Here is a 20,104-nt window from a genome sequence, read left to right as displayed (position 1 = left end):
AGGTGTAGGGGCAGGGCAAGGTGTAGGGGCAGGTGTAGGTGTAGGGGCAGGTGTAGGTGTAGGGGCAGGTGTAAGTGTAGGGGCAGGGGCAGGTGTAAGTGTAGGGGCAGGGGCAGGTGTAGGGGCAGGTGTAGGTGTAGGAGCAGGTGTTGCACTACACTGCAGTGACTGGGAGTCCATGGGGGCTGTTGGGTTTGGGAGCAGGAGTGAGGGTAGAATGGGAGAGCCTGGAGGGCGAAAGCTGATGGGAGCCCCAAGGTCAGAGGGGGAGAGCCCAGGGAGGGCAGCAGGTCGATGGAGCCCTGGGGCACAGGGTTGGCACCTGTGGGGGGAGGTTGGGCAGAGGGTCAGTGCCTGTGGGGGCAGCTGGCTTTCCCCACTTTGGTTTCTGGCTTCTCCCCATGGTGCTGTGTGAGGGCACAGAGGGGGTGAGGGCACAGAGGGGGTGAGGGCACAGGGGGGGTGAGGGCACAGAGGGGGTGAGGGCACAGAGTGGGTGAGGGCACAGGGAGTGTGAGGGCACAGAGGGTGTGAGGGCACAGAGGGGGTGAGGGCACAGAGGGGGTGAGGGCACAGGGAGTGTGAGGGCACAGAGGGGGTGTGAGGGCACAGAGGGGGTGAGGGCACAGAGGGGGTGAGGGCACAGAGGGGGTGAGGGCACAGGGGGTGTGAGGGCACAGAGGGGGTGAGGGCACAGAGGGGGTGTGAGGGCACAGAGGGTGTGAGGGCACAGAGGGGGTGTGAGGGCACAGAGGGGGTGTGAGGGCACAGAGGGGGTGAGGGCACAGAGGGGGTGAGGGCACAGGGGGTGTGAGGGCACAGAGGGGGTGAGGGCACAGAGGGGGTGAGGGCACAGAGGGGGTGTGAGGGCACAGAGGGGGTGAGGGCACAGAGGGGGTGAGGGCACAGGGGGTGTGAGGGCACAGAGGGGGTGAGGGCACAGAGGGGGTGAGGGCACAGAGGGGGTGTGAGGGCACAGAGGGGGTGAGGGCACAGAGGGGGTGAGGGCACAGAGGGGGTGTGAGGGCACAGAGGGGGTGAGGGCACAGAGGGGGTGAGGGCACAGGGGGTGTGAGGGCACAGAGGGGGTGAGGGCACAGAGGGGGTGAGGGCACAGGGAGTGTGAGGGCACAGGGGGTGTGAGGGCACAGAGGGGGTGAGGGCACAGAGGGGGTGAGGGCACAGGGAGTGTGAGGGCACAGAGGGTGTGAGGGCACAGGGGGTGTGAGGGCACAGAGGGGGTGAGGGCACAGAGGGGGTGAGGGCACAGAGGGGGTGAGGGCACAGGGGGTGTGAGGGCACAGAGGGGGTGAGGGCACAGGGAGTGTGAGGGCACAGAGGGTGTGAGGGCACAGAGGGGGTGAGGGCACAGAGGGGGTGAGGGCACAGGGGGTGTGAGGGCACAGAGGGGGTGAGGGCACAGAGGGGGTGAGGGCACAGGGGGTGTGAGGGCACAGAGGGGGTGAGGGCACAGGGAGTGTGAGGGCACAGGGAGTGTGAGGGCACAGGGGGTGTGAGGGCACAGAGGGGGTGAGGGCACAGGGAGTGAGGGCAAAGAGGGGGTGAGGGCACAGGGAGTGTGAGGGCACAGAGGGGGTGAGGGCACAGGGAGTGTGTGGGCACGAGGGGTGTGAGGGCACAGAGGGGGTGTGAGGGCACAGGGAGTGTGAGGGCACAGGGGGTGTGAGGGCACAGGGAGTGTGAGGGCACAGGGGGTGTGAGGGCACAGAGGGGGTGAGGGCACAGAGGGGGTGAGGGCACAGAGGGGGTGTGAGGGCACAGAGGGGGTGAGGGCACAGAGGGGGTGAGGGCACAGAGGGGGTGTGAGGGCACAGAGGGGGTGAGGGCACAGAGGGGGTGAGGGCACAGGGGGTGTGAGGGCACAGAGGGGGTGAGGGCACAGAGGGGGTGAGGGCACAGAGGGGGTGAGGGCACAGGGAGTGTGAGGGCACAGGGGGTGTGAGGGCACAGAGGGGGTGAGGGCACAGAGGGGGTGAGGGCACAGGGAGTGTGAGGGCACAGAGGGTGTGAGGGCACAGGGAGTGTGAGGGCACAGGGGGTGTGAGGGCACAGAGGGGGTGAGGGCACAGGGAGTGAGGGCAAAGAGGGGGTGAGGGCACAGGGAGTGTGAGGGCACAGAGGGGGTGAGGGCACAGGGAGTGTGTGGGCACGAGGGGTGTGAGGGCACAGAGGGGGTGTGAGGGCACAGGGAGTGTGAGGGCACAGGGGGTGTGAGGGCACAGGGAGTGTGAGGGCACAGGGGGTGTGAGGGCACAGAGGGGGTGAGGGCACAGGGGGTTGAGGGCACAGAGGGGGTGAGGGCACAGAGGGGGTGAGGGCACAGGGAGTGTGAGGGCACAGAGGCGGTGAGGGCACAGAGAGTGTGAGGGCACAGAGGGGGTGAGGGCACAGGGAGTGTGAGGGCACAGGGGGTGTGAGGGCACAGAGGGGGTGAGGGCACAGAGAGTGTGAGGGCACAGGGGGTGTGAGCACCTCCATCACTGCCCCACTGACCCCATGCCTGGGCCAAACCTCTGCTAATTCCATGAGACTTTATCCCTGCTGAGCAGGTAATTAAATAAGCTCAGAGTGCAGCAGCTTAATTTGGTGCTGCATTGGGGTGACACTTGAAGTTGTGAATGGTGACAGTGGATTGTGACTCTTTTCCATGGAAAGTGGCTGTTTTCCACTAGCAATGGGGAGAGTTCACAGGCACTTGTGAGCCAAGGTAAAGGTGAGTGTTTGTGCTGGACATAACAATGTGCTGGCAGTAGCACACCCTGAGTACACAAGGAGCAGGTCTGTGTGACACCTGCATGACTGATCCAGTTACAGTTGGGATTAATAAACACCATCACTGTGTGTACAAATTGTGTCTTGATCTCACTTGTAGCTCCTTTGAATGTCCTCTGTTACTGGCCCTGGCTGCTGTGTGTCCCTGGGCAGTGAGGGGCTGCAGGGGATGGGGCAGAGCCCAAAGACCCCCCCAGTCACCAGCAAAGCCAGGGCTGGTACCATCAAGCCTGACATGATGGGCTCTCCTTTTTGGTGGGTGCTTTGTCACTGATGTTTGCCTATATTTGTTTTTAATTACAGTATCTGGAGGTCAGTACATAAAATCACAGACTGGTTTCCTTGAGTTTAACACTCATCTTGTTCCACCCCCTGCCATGGGCAGGGACACCTTCCTCTAGACCAGGATTCTCCAAGCTCTGTCCAACCTGGCCTTGGGCACTTGAGGAAGGTGATTCTCCCTCTCTTCTCAACTCTGGTGAGACCCCACCTGCAGAGCTGCCTCCAGCTCTGGGCCCCCAACATGAGAAGGATGTGGAGCTGCTGGAGTGAGTCCAGAGCAGACCACGGAGATGCTGCAGGGTTTGGGAGCCCCTCTGCTCTGGAGCCAGGCTGGGAGAGCTGGGAGGGCTCACCTGGAGAAGAGAAGGCTTCAGGGAGACCTGAGAGCCCCTTCCAGTGCCTAAAGGGGCTCCAGGAGAGCTGGAGAGGGACTTGGGACAAGGGATGGAGGGACAGGACAAGGGGAATGGCTTCCCACTGCCAGAGGGCAGGGTTAGATGGGATATGGGGAAGAAATTCTTGGCTGTGAGGGTGGGCAGGCCCTGGCACAAGTTGGGCAGAGAAGTTGTGGCTGCCCCATCCCTGGAAGTGTCCAAGGCCAGGCTGGACAGGGCTTGGAGCAACCTGGACTGGTGGGAGGTGTCCCTGCCCATGGCAGGGTGTGGCACTGGATGATCTTTAAGGTCCCTTCCAACCCAAATCAGACTACGATTCCATTGTATGATTCTATACTGATGCCAGGAGACCAACACTGAAGAGCTGTGTGTGTCCTGCTGGCTCTCACTGTGCCCTGTGAGTTCTCAGTGTGTGCCCTGCTGGTTCTCAGTGTGTGCCCTGTGAGCTCTCACTGTGCCCTGTGAGCTCTCAGTGTGTGCCCCACTGGCTCTCAGTGTGTGCCCCGCTGGCTCTCAGTGTGTGCCCTGTGGGCTCTCAGTGTGTGCCCTGTGAGCTCTCAGTGTGTGCCCTGTGGGCTCTCACTGTACCCTGTGTGCCCTCAGTGTGTGCCCTGTGAGCTCTCACTGTGCCCTGTGAGCTCTCAGTGTGTGCCCTGCTGGCTCTCAGTGTGTGCCCTGTGAGCTCTCAGTGTGTGCCCCACTGGCTCTGACTGTGCCCTGTGAGCTCTCAGTGTGTGCCCCACTGGCTCTCAGTGTGTGCCCTGTGGTCTCTCACTGTGCCCTGCTGGCTCTCACTGTGCCCTGTGAGCTCTCAGTGTGTGCCCCACTGGCTCTGACTGTGCCCTGTGAGCTCTCAGTGTGTGCCCCACTGGCTCTGACTGTGCCCTGTGGGCTCTCAGTGTGTGCCCTGTGAGCTCTCACTGTGCCCTGTGAGCTCTCACTGTGCCCTGTGGGCTCTCACTGTGTGCCCTGTGAGCTCTCAGTGTGTGCCTTGGGGGCTCTCAGTGTGTGCCCTGTGAGCTCTCACTGTGCCCTGTGGGCTCTCAGTGTGTGCCCTGTGAGCTCTCACTGTGCCCTGTGAGCTCTCACTGTGCCCTGTGAGCTCTCAGAGTGTGCCCTGTGAGCTCTCACTGTGCCCTGTGAGCTCTCAGAGTGTGCCCTATGAGCTCTGACTGTGCCCTGTGAGCTCTCACTGTGCCCTGTGAGCTCTCAGAGTGTGCCCCGCTGGCTCTGACTGTGCCCTGTGGGCTCTCACTGTGCCCTGCTGGCTCTCAGTGTGTGCCCTGTGAGCTCTCAGTGTGCCCTGCTGGCTCTCAGTGTGTGCCCTGTGGTCTCTCACTGTGCCCTGCTGGCTCTCACTGTGCCCTGTGAGCTCTCAGTGTGTGCCCCACTGGCTCTGACTGTGCCCTGTGAGCTCTCAGTGTGTGCCCCACTGGCTCTGACTGTGCCCTGTGGGCTCTCAGTGTGTGCCCTGTGGGCTCTCAGTGTACCCTGTGTGCCCTCAGTGTGTGCCCTGTGAGCTCTCACTGTGCCCTGTGAGCTCTCAGTGTGTGCCCTGCTGGCTCTCACTGTGCCCTGTGAGCTCTCAGTGTGTGCCCTGCTGGCTCTCACTGTGCCCTGTGAGCTCTCAGTGTGTGCCCTGTGAGCTCTCAGTGTGCCCTGCTGGCTCTCACTGTGCCCTGTGAGCTCTCAGTGTGTGCCCCACTGGCTCTGACTGTGCCCTGTGAGCTCTCAGTGTGTGCCCCACTGGCTCTGACTGTGCCCTGTGGGCTCTCAGTGTGTGCCCTGTGAGCTCTCACTGTGCCCTGTGAGCTCTCACTGTGCCCTGTGGGCTCTCACTGTGTGCCCTGTGAGCTCTCAGTGTGTGCCGTGGGGGCTCTCAGTGTGTGCCCTGTGAGCTCTCACTGTGCCCTGTGGGCTCTCAGTGTGTGCCCTGTGAGCTCTCACTGTGCCCTGTGAGCTCTCAGAGTGTGCCCTGTGAGCTCTGACTGTGCCCTGTGAGCTCTCAGAGTGTGCCCCGCTGGCTCTGACTGTGCCCTGTGGGCTCTCAGTGTGTGCCCCGCTGGCTCTGACTGTGCCCTGTGGGCTCTCAGTGTGCCCTCCTGGCTCTGACTGTGCCCTGTGTGCCCTCAGTGTGTGTAACCAAAGAGCAAGAGACCCAGTGTTCACCCAGCCAAAGGCAGGAGGGACACGGGACACATCCCAGTCTGGTGGGGGTTGCTGGTACAGGGGTTTGCATTGATCAGTTTAAATTTGTCTGGGAGCTTACCCATTTTTGTTTTTAGTAAGGAAAAATAATTAATTTAAAACACTTGACAGTATCCTTTTTAAGAGGAAATAAGCTCTTACTTGGCTCCTGTAATTCCTAAATTTTTAAGGGCATCAGCCCTCGGACTTGGAGCCAATGACTGGAACCATGAAACCCTAGAGACAGTCAGGGCAGTGAGGAGCCCAGTCCCCAGTGGGGGAAGGTGTCCCATGGAGATGTCACACCCTTCTCTTCCTCAGGCCCTCTAAGGCTGGATCACCTCTGACAAAAGCCTCCAAATACAGCACTTGCATTCTCAAAATATCTTCCTGGGATCCTTTTTTAAGCATATATTAATTCAGCAGTTTTAACTGTCACAAACATTTCCAGCCTGAAATTCTGCTGATTGGTGGTCTCTCCTCTGTGCCCTAAGAAGACCCTGGGACAAATGGTGTGTTCCAGGTCAGGAGCTATTTCCAGCTGCAGTGACTGACTATTGCATTAACTCTAACTTTGTTAGTCCCTTTGCAAAGTGCTTTGTGAAGGAGAACTGCAGCCTGACCTCTGTGTCACCTCCACAGTGTTCCCTTGGGTTTGTGACACCATGGATCTTGTTGCTGTTTGCTCTGGGCTTCAGCCAGAGCTGTTCTCCAGCCCTGAACTCTGCAGCAGGTCAGACCTCCCCTCACCTGCACAGATGGACCTCCTGCTCTTTAATGCCACTGTGAAAAGTGGGTGATTTCAGCTTGGAGGGATGTGCTGGTTTCAAGGTGAACTGGCAGGAGAAATGAACCCACCACAAGAGAGATTATAAGTCAGAGTTACAATTTAATAACAACATTACAATAAATGCAGTGGCACAAAGAGAAATTGGGTTTAACCCCCAAGCCCAGCAGTGTAACCCACCCCCTGGGGCACAAACACAGGGGGGTTTGGTGGCCCCTGTGCTGAGCCCCACGTGGTTCCCTCGAGTGCAAAGGAAAAGGAAGGGACAAACCTGTTGGTGCAGATGATGGCACAGTCTGGTGGAGAGTGGGGGGCTCCTCCTGGCCAGGGGCTGCTCCTCCTCTGGATCCCAGGAGTGGTTCCCCAAGTCCCCAAAGCCCCAGATTGTCTCCCCTGAGGTTTGGGTGGGAGCCCCCAGTGCCTCCCCCAGGGCAGGGAGTTCCACAGTGGGGGATGTGACTGTGGGAGTCAGGGGGGATTTTGGAATGGTTGGTGGCCCCTGAGCAGAGCTGAGCCCTCAGGTGGGTGTGGAGGTGCCAAGGAGTCCCTGGAGGGGAGTTGTCCCAGCTCCTCTGCCAGGCTTCTTTCCCAGCCAGCTCCCAGCCTGAGGGCTCAGCTGTGCCCTGGGCAGCTGCTGCCAATGGGCCCTTGGGAACAGTTGCTGGGCAATGGCCCAGAGGGTTTAGAATGCCCAGCTTTGGGCACACCCACACAGGGACAAACTGGGCCCACCTGCTCAACTGGGACAAGGGAAGGGAAATCCTTCCTGATTATGGCTAATAGAATTAGGCTGAAACAATATATACAAGAATCAGGCTGGGCTCTGCTAATTGATCCAGAATGCAAATTAATCCACAGTGGTGACTTAAAGGGGTCCCAGTAAGGCTGCACTAATGGTGTGGCACCAGCCAAATGGAATCCAGCTCTTTCTTTGGCTGAAAAATGTACAATAAAGTTGAGTTGACCCTCCTGGAGTGGAAAGTCCTTGAATTGAAAATGGTTTGGGGCTGGACAGCTATTTTGGGAAAATGTCTCATGTGCCTGCTCTGTTCTTGTGCTCTCCCCTGGGCATGACCTTCTGACATGAAACAGGACCCTGAGCTTTGTCTCATCCAATGGCTCTGCTTTGATTTTCTTAGATGACCTTGAATATTCTTATATTCTTAAATATTCTTAGTATTCTTAAATATTCTTGGAAAGATTCTTCACTGGGAGAGTGGTGGGTCACTGGAGCAGGTTCCCAGGGGGAATTGTCCTGGCACCAAACCTGCCAGAGCTTGAGTAACATCTGGAAGATGCAATTAGTAATATAATTTATTTTTTATAGTCCTACAAGGAGCAGGGAGTTGGATGTGAGGATCCTGCTGAGTCCCTTCTAACCTGAGAGACTCTGTGTGCCTGTGCCCATGCCTGGCCTGAAGGTGTGACTCAGGATCATGGAGTTATGGGGAGAGAAAGAGGCAACTGCCTTTTCAGATGCAGCTTTGAACAAAATGAGCTCAATTTGAACTAAAAGTGTAGGAGAACCTCAGTAGGTTTCATTTGATAACTTTGTGCAGCCTCAGAGTGAGGTTTCCCCAGCTGAGCAAGGAGATCTCTGTCAAGAAAGGGGTGACTTACCCCTGTCTGTTACTCAGGACAAGGAGAGTGACTTTAAACTGAGGGAGAGGAGATTTGGTCAGATATTAGGAGGAAATTCCTGGCTGTGAGGGTGGGCAGGCCCTGGCACAGGTGCCCAGAGAAGCTGTGGCTGCCCCATCCCTGGGAGTGTCCAAGGCCAGGTTGGACAGGGCTTGGAGCCACCTGGGCTGGTGGGAGGTGTCCCTTGCCCAGGGCAGGGGGTGGCACTGGATGATCTTTAAGGTCCCTCCCAACCTGTGACTCTGTGATTTCTGGTACTTGATCTCTGTCTTCTCCCATCACATGCCCTGGAAGAATCTGTTTTTATTTCAGACTCAGAGAATCCCAGACTATTCTGAGCTGGAAGGGACCCACAAGGCTCATCGAGTCCAACTCTGAAGTCAATGGCCCACACAGGGGATTGAACCCATGACCTTGGCATTATTACAGCCGAGTTTTAACCAACTGAGCTACAGTTTTGCAATGCCAGTGCCAGAAATAGTTAATTTGCTGTGAAATCAGTGAGCTAAACTGGCTCACTGGGAGGTTTCTCAGTGCCAGAGCCTTGGCTGGCAGGGCCCAGGGATGTGGCCTCAGTCACCTGCTGAAGCAGCTCAGCTCTGCTGCAGCTCCAGGCTGAGCAGGAGGTCAGCTCAGGTGATGGCCAAGAACTTCTTAAGCTGTTTTAACTTAATTACTTTGATCCATTTGACCATTCTAAGGCCAAAAGCATCAGTCCCAAGAGACTTTCAGCTTTATTGAAACGGATCCTTTTATGAGACCAACCTTGATTGTTGTATTATTTTTATTGCACTAAAATAAAACAGCAATGGATTAACACTCAGCAATGGTCAGACTGCTGCAGCAGGGCTGGGTGCTCAGATCAGACATCCTCTAAGAGACCTGGAATGTCTCCCAGGGCTGCTCTTCTCTGGTGTCATCGAGGGTTCAGAGCACATGGAGAACTTTGCTATGAATTTATGTAATGCTGTAATTAGCTCTTCTTTTAATCAGGTTAAAGCTGTAAGACAGGTATGTGTTAAGTGGCCTGAGAAAGTCCCACTGTCTGTAGGAAATGCAGAGCCAAGGACAAAGCCTTGGTCTGGGAGGCCTGTGAGGAGTTTGGGTACAGCCCTTAGGTGTGTGTGCCCAGCCCAGTGTTACTCTGCAGGCTAGACATGGCCAAAGGAAAAGGGAGGAAAAAAAGAAATAAAAAATACTTGATGGTGCCCCATTAGTGCTCTGGGGTCAGTCCCTCCTCTCAGCCTTCTGAGGGGGAATTAGGCTGTGCCCTGTCCCTTTCCTGAGAACAGAATCACAGAGTGGTTTGGGTTGGAAGGGACTTTAAAGCTGAACTTATTCTATTCCCTGCATGGACCTTCCACCAGCCCAGGTTGCTCCAAGCCCCATCCAACCTGGCCTTGAGCACTCCCAGGGATGGGGAGTCCACAATCCACAGATAACCCTCAGGTTGCACTGTCAGAATCCTCCATAGCTGCTGTTTCCTCCCTCTGAAAGGTGACAATGGGAGGCCCTGCCAAGACCTAAAGATGTTCTATGCAGGATGTTTCTGGAGGGACCAGGAAGCATCACTGGGCTCCTAGAGGAGCCCTCTTCTGAATTAACCCTGGATGTCTCCCTTAGGAGAGCTGGGAAGCTGCCAGGCAGTTTCTGCAGCTTTAGAGTGTCCAAGACAGGTGAAAATCTGAATGGAAATAAAACAAGGGCTTCTCACTCTCCCCCCGTGTCTCTGCTGCTCCCAGGGAGAGGAGCTGGTTTGTGGAGCAGCTCCAACACAAACCACTCCATAACTGCAGCTGCTTCAGTTCCAGCCACAGTTCAGGCCAAGCAGTGGGAAGGGAGAGGGAAAAGATGAACTGTTTTCAGAGTGCAGCAAGCTTGGCCCTGCCAAAGGATGGGCACAGGAACAATTCCTTGTGCACCCAGGCTGGGCCATGCCCTGCATTCCTGGGCAGCAGCCGAGCTCTGTGCCAGCTCCTGCTCACGTGGGTTGGCCACAGAGCCTCTGCCTGCCCGACCAGCACTCACTGTGCTTCAAGCCACGGCCATCCTGAGTCCCTGCAGCAATGCCTCACCAGGGCAGGGCCCAGGAATTGCTGTGGGTTGGTCCCTTGGCATGGTCAGACTGCTAATTTTGTGGGGAAGAGGCAGAGACAGAGAGTTAGCAAAGGGATCAGCCAGAAAGGTTTGTTACCCAAAGGTGTGGGTGCAAAATGCCAAACATATCAAGTCCTACACAGAAGCACAGACAAAGTTCTTGTAAGGTTTGGACATGGCTGAGACTCTGATGTCTCCTGAGAGCAGCAGTGCTGACCTGAGGGCTGTGTTGGGATTCTGGGCTGGCTGTGGGGGGCACTGTGGGGGGCACCATGGAAGGGGTGATGGCTTTGTGCAGTGGGCAGAGGGCAGGAGCCCCCACGAGGTGTTTGGTGATGTTGGGGCAGTGCCAGTTTAACCCCAGTGCAATGTTCTCTCCAACCTGGGAGGAGCAATTTTGCAGGAATGTGGAGTCCCAAATGCATCTGCCTCGAAAGCAGATGCCAGGAGAGCTGCAGGTGGGCAAAGGCAGCACAAGGACCACACTGAGGGTGCTGTGGGGGTGCCAGGAGAGCTGCAGGTGGGCAAAGGCAGCTCAAGGACCACGCTGAGGGTGCTGTGGGGGTGCCAGGGGAGCTGCAGGTGGGCAAAGGCAGCACAAGGACCACGCTGAGGGTGCTGTGGGGGTGCCAGGGGAGCTGCAGGTGGGCAAAGGCAGCACAAGGACCACACTGAGGGTGCTGTGGGGGTGCCAGGAGAGCTGCAGGTGGGCAAAGGCAGCACAAGGAGCATGCTGAGGGTGCTGTGGGGGTGCCAGGAGAGCTGCAGGTGAGCAAAGGCAGCACAAGGACCACGCTGAGGGTGCTGTGGGGGTGCCAGGGGAGCTGCAGGTGGGCAAAGGCAGCACAAGGACCACACTGAGGGTGCTGTGGGGGTGCCAGGGGAGCTGCAGGTGGGCAAAGGCAGCACAAGGACCACGCTGAGGGTGCTGTGGGGGTGCCAGGCTGTCTGCATCCAACAGGATGCCCAGGCTGTGGGGTGTGAGCAGAGAAGGTGTGATGTTACCAAAGATACCCTGTCAGGAGGAGAAACCTTTCTTGGGTCTCAGATTGGAAAAGGGTTTGGTCACCAGCCAGGCTGCAGTTTGGTTGGGTTCCTCACTGGTGTTCTCCAGGCAATGGTTCAGCTGTGGTGTCAGAGACAGGAGCAGCTCAGCTGGGCCCTGTTGGACCCTGGGGAGGAGGGTCTGCACCAATCCCACTGCTGGGAAACTGCTGTTCTTCTGCTAATCCCAGAAATCTGCCCTCAGGATTGCCCAGAAATAGCCCAACCCCTTTCTGTTCCAATCCTCTTCCCAGCTGGGAAGGCAGATAATTTTTTCCCAGTCTGATTTAGTTTCTTTAGTTTCAAGCAGCTTCAACCTTGTGTGTTTTCTGTGTGTGTTTGTTACCCTTTTGCCTGCAATAACTGTCCAGGCATGTGTTTGGATTTGAATATCCAGCCAAAGGCAGATCCCAGTGCTGGCACAGTGGGATTTGTGATGGAGAACGGTGTTAAATTTTAAAAGAAAGTCATTAACTCCCAGGCCAACCAGCTGAATGGGCAGTTTGCTGGAGACTGGAACAGAACTGTGGGTTAAGGTCAGTCCCAGGGGTTGGAATGTGAGGAGGGAAGTCAGAAGGAGCTGATTCCTTGCTGTGGGAACCAGGGGAGGACGGGGCCACCATCCCTTCCCAGCTTACAATTTCATTTGTAACTTCCCAGCCTGGATTTCTGCTCTCTTGGGACATTTCTCTACTGGTTTTGGTTTGGTTATTTTTTTTACAGCCAAAGGCTTGTGGCAGGTAAACCACAGCTTGAGCACAGGAGGCTTGGAGAGGATCCTGTTGCTGCTGGAGCCATGGAGCAGCTGGGACAGCCAGGGCTCACACGTGAGTGCTCCCCACAGCTCCCCATTGGGTTTGCAGCACTCTCTGCTCCTGGGGGAGGGATGGAGGGGGTGGCAGCAGGTGCCTGGTTGTCAGCAGGGAGCCACATCCTGGCACCTGGAGGAGATGAAGGTCTGTATGTCCCATGTGCCCGTTGTGGGGGGTTGGGGTTGCCCAGCTTGGTGTGGGATCAGGTTTGATCTCAGGCTCCTCTCCAGTGCCTTGTGCTGCAGGGTGGAGGGGATTGAACCTGCTGGATTTGAGTGTTAGGAGTGATTTCTGCAGCCAGTGAGGCTCAAACCCTGTGGGAGGTGGGTGGGGGGAACTCCCATGGCCTGGGAGTCCACAGGGACTCTTTACTATAATTTATTTATTATTATTTTGAAAGCCCTGATCCCCAGGACTCCTTTCCCTGCAGCTGCTTTAGCCAGAGGGACAGAGCATTTGTTTCTGTCCTCTTGGCTCTTAAAAGCCTTTTGCAATAAAGACAGGGAGAGGAGAGGCTTTGTGTGAGCCCAGGGAGCTCCTTGGAGACAGCAGGGCATGGGAACACCTCTCCCCACTCTGTGTGTGCTGGGAGAGCTGCAGGTGCTGCAGAGGAACCCGCCAACCATGGCCCTGGTGCTCTCAAGGTGCTGTGTGGTGAAGGAGGGCAGCACATGGCAAGGCTGGGAAGGTACTTGCTCTGCTCCCATTCCAGAGGCTCGGCATGGCTGGCACTGCCCTGGGGGGTTTGCTGTTCCCTGTGCCAGTCCTGTGGGCTGAGCTGTGCTGCTCCCTCATAGCTGGGGGTGCCACACACCAAAACAGGCAGCCCCAGACTGGGGGGCTTTTTAGGGTCAGGTAAATTTGCTGGGAAAAGCTTTAATTTTGATGGAGATCACTGGGAGTGCCAGCAAATGGATCCAGCTGAACAAATGAAGGGGAGTTTTTGGTAAGCCTGAAAGGAAGAATATTTTGAAGTGCTGTAGAAATGACCCTTTATCTCTGAGCAGGGCCATCCCACCTGTGTGCTGGTTCCTGGATGTCCAGGGCAGTGCTTTGACATCATTTACCTGTGTCTGTGGCATCCCCAGGGCTTTGGGGGATGTGGTGAGGGACAGATGGATGTTGGGGACAGGGCAGGGTCCCTCCTGTCCCAGAGGTGACAGCAGGACTGGCTGTGACCCCAGGCAGTTCAGGGCTCTCTCTGGAGACCTCCATCTGTGATACAAACACAGCTGGAAGTGGGATTTGGAGCTGCTGGGAGATTTCCCTGCAGACCCCAGGGCTGGGGGCATGAGGGGCACCTGTGGGCAGGCAGGGAGAGCTCCTGCAATATTCTGATAAATAAATAAATTCAATAAATACACCTGACCCAGTTCCTCTCCCAGGTTATTGCAGCACTGCGTGTTGGGGACAGGGGGTGAAGGTGAGGGTGGGATGAAGGGGTTCAGCCCCACCCCAGCTCTCTGCCCAAGGTTCTCTTGCCTGTCAGCAGATGTGGCAGAAGATGTGACAGCTCCAGTTGCAGGTCCTTACACTTTGGATGAGCTCTGATGTTGCTGAGCTGTGCTGGAGCTGAAGGCTTTGCTGCTGGGGAGGGCCAGACCTGCTACCCTGGCTGTGCCCATGTCCATGGGAGGGCATGGGACAGGCCATGGGCATGTGTTTTTAGAGGCCAGGGTGCAAATATCCCCTTGGGACAGGGAGCTGTGGGATGCTGTGGCATAGACTGTGTGGTTGGGCAGGTTATCTCCTGGCTGGAGATCCTGAGTGTGGGGCAGGGATGTGCCCCTGGCTGCTGGCAGTGAATCTGTTCCCTCCCTGGGGCTCTGTGTTCCCCTCCTTGTGCTTCTGGGGTTTGTTGGCTGCATTAATCCCCTCCTCAGGGCCCTACAAAGCAGCTGTGCCAGATGTGGGAAGCCAGGTCCTTGTTATGGGCAGAGATACTGGAGCAGCCTTTCCCCTTCTGTGTCCACCACATTCCACCACACCTTGCCCTGAGCTCTGAGTCCCTGTGGGAGAGGCAGGAACCAACAGCACTGACATCCCCATGGATTTCTGGGTCCCAAAGGATTCAGGAACTCTGGAGGCTGCACTGGGAGCTCTGAGGCCACCAGGCAGACTGAAGGGCTCAGGTGGTGGCTCCAGCTTGCTGGGTCTGGACCAGTGTCACCTCCCACACCTCTGGCACTGCCAACCTGGAAATGGGCATCCAGCTTCCCCCCGGGCTCCAGTCCAGCAGAGGTGGAAGGAAAGGCACTCAGCAATAGGACAAGGGGGCACGATGGGCTCAAGCTCTGCCAGGGGAAATTGAAGTTGGAGAGCAGAAAAAACTTCTTTGCAGAGAGAGTGCTCAGGGATTGGAATGGGCTGCCCAGAGAGGGGGTGGATTCCCCATCCCTGGAGGTTTTTCAGCTGAGCTTGGCCATGGCACTGAGTGCCATGATCTGGTAAAGGGACTGGAGTTGGACCAAGGGTTGGACTTGATGATCTCGGAGGGCTTTTCCAACCCAATCCATTCTGTGATTCTGTGGAAGTGGCACTGAGGGAGAATCCACCACGTCTTGATCCAACCCTACTGTGATCACCAGCCCAGGGCACGGAGTGCCCTGGGCTGGTGATCACAGTGGGGTTGGATCAAGGGTTGGACTTGATGATCTCAGAGGTCTCTTCCAACCCAATCCATTCTATGATTCTATTCTATGATTCTATATGCTGGAAAGCAGAGGTTTGGGGGCCTCTGGTGCTGTGGCCCTGCCTGTCCCAGAGCTCCTTCTGCTCATTGACATGTCCTGCACTGCTGGTGCATCCTCTGCATGTTGGGTAGGGCAGCAAAGGCCACTGCAGTGCTGAGCAAACGAGCAGCAACTAAAGAATAAATCAGCTCCTTGCTGGGGGCTCCCTCCTTACCCCAGGCTGAGCTCTGGGTCCCTGTGACTGAAGGCAGTGGGAGGTGATGGGCATCTCCTGGGCATTGCTGCCAAGGGGCTGAGCAGCAGGAGGGCAGCTCAGCTGTGCCCACAGCCCTCACCCTGGTGCCTTTCCCTTGGGCTATGCAGGAGGGTCCAGCAATGCAGCATCCATGGGGATGAATCTGGGTGCTCTCTGGAGGACAAGGGTGACTCTCACAGCCTGAGTGGTCTCAGCTCTGGGACTTTTCTGCCCTCCTGATGGCTGAGCTGGGTGGGTATTGCCCAGCTCACACCCCAGCTCATGCCTGGCTGCTGTGACACCTGGAGGAGGGAAAAGGAGGCACCAGACTCCTTTGCACTGTGGGGCAGGGGCTGTGTGTGGGAGCTGGCAGCAGAAAGCCCTGCCAGGCCTTCCTGGGCTCCAAACACCTCCAGAGGCACCAAAGAGTGAGTGTTTCTGGATGCCTGCTTGGTTGGGTGCCCTCCCAAGGCCCCTGTGGGTGCCAAGGTTAGGGCAGAGCCCTGACAGAGCAGGCAGCCCAAACAGAGCTGTGCTCTTTGTCTGGGGCCCTTCGGAGGCTGCAGGGTCGTTATTTGTCTCCCTGGTGCCCAGAAGGGCTGGGATTTATGGCAGTGGCACAATAGGTGTCTGTGGCAGTGATGGATTGGGCTGTCCAGAGGGCATTCCTCCTTCCTTCCCTCCCTTGCTCACTCTGTGTCCCTCCTGTAGCTTTTCCTGCAGTTCCAGGCAGTTTTGCCAGTGTAAATTCAGCTGAACTGAGCCTGTGCCCCTGCCAGAGGCAGCCAAACTTTGGGGGAAGGCAGCTTTTCTAGCAAACAGCCTCTCCAACTTGCCAGGGGCCTGTGAACATGGAGCTGGGGATGTTTTGGGGCACCTGGAGGCACTGGGGAGGGTGTGGGAGGTGCTGTCCATCTGTCCATCCTGGTACACACTGCCATGGCACGTGGCTGAGGGGCACATCTTCATTCTGGAGGGCTCATGTTGGCACCAAAATCCTGCTTTAGGCTCTTGTTTTTACAGCTGGGGTGTGTGTGTCCATCCTGGCATGGGGGCAGTGATCTGCTCCTCTGCCCCTCAGGGGAGTTAATCTGTGACTCCACAGCTGGGTGTGAGTAGGGCAGTGCCAACCCCCTGTCCTGCCCCAATCCTGCCCTGCTCATCTCTGTGAATGAAACCTGTGCAGACGTTTCTGACCCTGAGGAGTTACTGGGCTGTGCTGGCTCCTCTGCCTGTGCTGTGCTGGCTCCTCTGCCCTGTGCTGTGCCGGCTCCTCTGCCCCGGGCTGTGCCGGCTCCTCTGCCCCGGGCTGTGCCGGCTCCTCTGCCCTGGGCTGTGCCGGCTCCTCTGCCTGTACTGTGCTGGCTCCTCTGCCCCGTGCTGTGCTGGCTCCTCTGCCCTGTGCTGTGCCGGCTCCTCTGCCTGTACTGTGCTGGCTCCTCTGCCCCGTGCTGTGCTGGCTCCTCTGCCCCGTGCTGTGCCGGCTCCTCTGCCCCGGGCTGTGCCGGCTCCTTTGCCCCGGGCTGTGCTGGCTCCTCTACCCCGTGCTGTGCCGGCTCCTCTGCCTGTGCTGTGCCGGCTCCTCTGCCCCGGGCTGTGCCGGCTCCTCTGCCCCGGGCTGTGCCGGCTCCTCTGCCCTGTGCTGTGCTGGCTCCTCTGCCCTGGGCTGTGCCGGCTCCTCTGCCCCGTGCTGTGCCGGCTCCTCTGCCTGTGCTGTGCTGGCTCCTCTGCCCCGGGCTGTGCCGGCTCCTCTACCCCGTGCTGTGCCGGCTCCTCTGCCCTGGGCTGTGCCGGCTCCTCTGCCCCGTGCTGTGCCGGCTCCTCTGCCCTGGGCTGTGCCGGCTCCTCTGCCCTGGGCTGTGCTGGCTCCTCTGCCCTGGGCTGTGCCGGCTCCTCTGCCCCGTGCTGTGCTGGCTCCTCTGCCCTGTGCTGTGCCGGCTCCTCTGCCCTGTACTGTGCTGGCTCCTCTGCCCTGTGCTGTGCTGGCTCCTCTGCCCTGTGCTGTGCTGGCTCCTCTGCCCTGGGCTGTGCCTGGGACATCTCTCCATCAAGGTTCCACTTCTGGGCCTGTGGAATTCTGTCTCTGCCAGCATCAGATCCTGTGGCAGTTCCTGGGTGGGGGTTTGATGGCTGTGAGCGAGGAGGGACAGGGGGGGCTGGTGTGCCCTCACAGGGTGCTGGACGTGAGGGAACCATCCCATTCCTCCTTGTGCAGAGCCTCCCTGCTGCAGAGCCCAGCACATCAGCAGGGGGTGGGCTGGGGACTGGCTCAGAGCCGGAGGCTTGTGAGACTGTGCCCAGCTCTGGGGCCACCAACAGAAGGATGTGGAGCTGGAGCGAGTCCAGAGGAGGCCATGGAGATGTTCCAAGGCTGGGAGAGCTGGGGGTGTTCCCCTGGAGAAGAGAAGGCTCCAGGGAGACCTCAGAGCCCCTTCCAGTGCCTAAAGGGGCTCCAAGAGTTCTGCAGAGGGGCTTGGGACAAGAGCCTGGAGGGACAAGGGGAATGGCTTCCCACTGGCAGAGGGCAGGGTTAGATGGGATATTGGGAAGAAATCTTCCCTGTGAGGGTGGGCAGGCCCTGGCACAGGTGCCCAGAGAAGCTGTGGCTGTCCCATCCCTGGAAGTGTCCAAGGCCAGGTTAGACAGGGCTTGGAGCAATCTGGGCTGCTGGGAGGTGTCCCTGCCATGGCAGGGGGTGGCACTGGATGGGCCTTAAGGTCTCTTCCAACCCAGGCCATTCTACAGTTCCAAGACTGTCCTGAACACTCAGCAGTGGCAGGGCAGTGTCTCTACTGTCCCAGAGAGTGCTCAGAGATTAATGCAGCCCTGGTGGGACTGTGCATCTGTTTTAAATCCAATAAAATCGTGTTGGGCAGAGCCCCTGTGCTGCACTTGGTGTGGGAGGTAAAGGGATGCCAAGGCTGCAGCTGGGACGTGTGCCAGGGGTGACTCCTTCTGAACATGGATCTGTGCCCTGCTGAGCTGCTGGACTGAGTGATCAGCACCAGTGCTCTCCTTTCTGCTCACAGGGCTGGGAACTGGGGTGATGGTTTGGGACAGATGTGCCACCTGCCAGCACGTGCCACGTGTGTGCAGAGCTGGCCAGGGGAGGTCAGTGCAGGAGTCCTGGCCGTGTGGTGTCCTGGGGGGGGGCTGGGGCAAGGGGGGGACATTCCCTGTGGTGTCCCCTGTGTCCCAGCTCCCTGACCTGCTCTCATCTCCTCTTTTCTCTGGCAGGGACAGGGCAGAGTCCCCCGTTGCTGGAGCTGGACCCTCTGCCAGCTGTGAGGAAGGGGCCGTGTGGGGCTGCACAGCCCTCCCTGTGGCACCCGAGGGCACCACCGCGGAGCAGGAGGAGGATCAGCCACGCACGAGTGAAAGGGAAAGGTCAGTGCTGGGGGTGTGAGAGGGGCTGTGGGCCAGAGCCCTGGCCAGGAGTGTGTGGGGTGGTAGGGGGTGTGCCCAGCAACCTGGGCTCTAAGGGAGATATTGTTCTTTCCATCCCAGGGACATCCAGACTTTGGGGAGGGTTTTTTCCAAGAAACCATCTCCATCATTCCTTGTCACTCTCCAGAGTGGTGCTCAGCTCTGGGTGCCTCCTCAGCTGTGCTGCAGCACCTGGAGCTGGTGGGTACATTGCCAGCTCCTGGGTGATGGCAGGGGCTGCTCTGGGGCCTTGCAGAGTGATCCCACAAGCCTGGAGGGACTGCATGACTCTTCCCTTGTTTGGATCATTCTCTCAGACATGTGGTGTGACTCTTGGGAATGGTCCTGTGCAGGGTGAGGAGTTGGATTCGATGATCCTTGTGGGTCCCTTCCAGCTCAGCATATTCTGTGATTCTGTGATGTGAGAGCCAAGCAGGTCACTCATGCCCTGCCAACCCTCCCTTTTCTGGCTCACCCCTACAGACCAAATCTCCTGCAGTAATTTCCCCAAAGTGCTGTGGATGCTCCTGTCCCACAGTGCTCCCTCAATGTTCCCTGAACAGCTGAGCGTGTGCCAGGAAACCCGATGGCACGGGGGGTACTCACAGCCTGGCACTGCAGGGGAGAGGAGATGCGGCTTTCCCCTCTTTCCCAGGAGCGCATTCCTGCAGCACGGGCAGTCTCTCAGGTGCTCGGGGGAGGGCAGAGCAGGTGAACTTGGCAGCAGATGCCTTGGCCCTTTGTGGGGTGGATGGCTGGCACCCTGGCACGGCTGGCCCTGCCGTGCTCTCGGGGTGCGGTCCCGGTTCAAACGCGCGGGGCCGACGGGAGGGATCGGGGCAGCTCCAACGGCTGTGCCCGGGAACAACCCGGCCCCGCTCCCGGCTGGCACCTCCGCTCCCCTCCCCGGGCTGGGCACGGAGCGCTCCGGGGCCCGGCTGGTGACAGGATTCCTGCCATGGAGCCGGGCAGTGCCCGCAGGGTCTCGCTCTGCTCCCTCCGCGCTGACCCCCAGGGAAGCTCCTTCTGCCTCCGCACGTTCGGTGAGTGTGGAGTCCGGGGATTTGGGAGCAGCGGGCACGCGGTGCCCGGGCTGGTGCGGCACAGCGAGCTGTGCCAGGGCACAGCCCGTCCACCCGAGCACTGGGAAGGGCTGGGGGCTGCTCCCCGAAGGGCACTGAGCAGCAGCAGCAGCTTGTTCTCTGCCCGCTGAGCCGGAATAACACCCGGCTGCGCTGAGCTGGCACCCCGGGCAGTGCCCTCAGCCGCGGTGCAGCCATCGCCAGGTGCCCCATACCCAGGTAGTTCTGTCCCGCGGATGGGCACCAGCAGGGTGGTGCAGGGCTGGCTGGAGCTGTGGCCCCTCTTAGGGCAGCGCCCCACTTTCCTTCTTTGCCCCCTGGAGGTTATTCCGTGGCTGCATCAGGTTTGCAGCGTGGGCTTGAAGAAGCCGGTGGGCAGAGGTGGCTGAGCCCTGTGGGCACGGTGAGGGTTTGGTTCTGAGCCCCTTGAGCAGGTGAATTTGGCAGCAGATGCCTTGGCCCTTTGTGGGGTGGGATGGCTGGGCAGCTGCCCCACACAGAGGGCAGGGGGTGCCCTTTCTGGGTACTGCTTTGTAAGCAGGTGCTTTCTTTTCTTTCTTCTACTTGTTCTAGTGAGCAGAGCAGTCAGTTGTGCAGTGAGTCCCTTCCCAGGAATGCTGCTCCTTCCCA

The 20,104-nt window shown here is 58.3% G+C and overlaps 1 protein-coding gene across 3 annotated transcripts in view; it reads left to right on the top strand.

The window, feature by feature from the left end:
* The first annotated feature begins 11,751 nt into the window (after positions 1–11,751).
* The window catches only part of RGS3 (regulator of G protein signaling 3), a 111,581-nt gene continuing 103,228 nt past the window's right edge, over positions 11,752–20,104 (top strand). For 2 of the 3 annotated variants that reach the window (XM_071574382.1, XM_071574381.1), the window contains exons 1-2: positions 11,797–12,053; positions 18,204–18,353. In XM_071574382.1, coding sequence (XP_071430483.1) covers positions 12,023–12,053; positions 18,204–18,353 — 181 coding nt within the window. In that variant the 5' untranslated portion in view covers positions 11,797–12,022. Of the gene's footprint in view, positions 11,763–11,796; positions 12,054–18,203; positions 18,354–20,104 lie in introns of those variants that run through there. The other variant, XM_071574380.1, reaches the window with a different exon arrangement.

This window comes from Pithys albifrons, chromosome 20 (assembly GCF_047495875.1).
Source record: "Pithys albifrons albifrons isolate INPA30051 chromosome 20, PitAlb_v1, whole genome shotgun sequence".
Classification (NCBI taxonomy): domain Eukaryota; kingdom Metazoa; phylum Chordata; class Aves; order Passeriformes; family Thamnophilidae; genus Pithys; species Pithys albifrons.
Note: the sequence above shows the minus strand (reverse complement) of the source record. Positions and strands in the feature narration are given on the sequence as shown.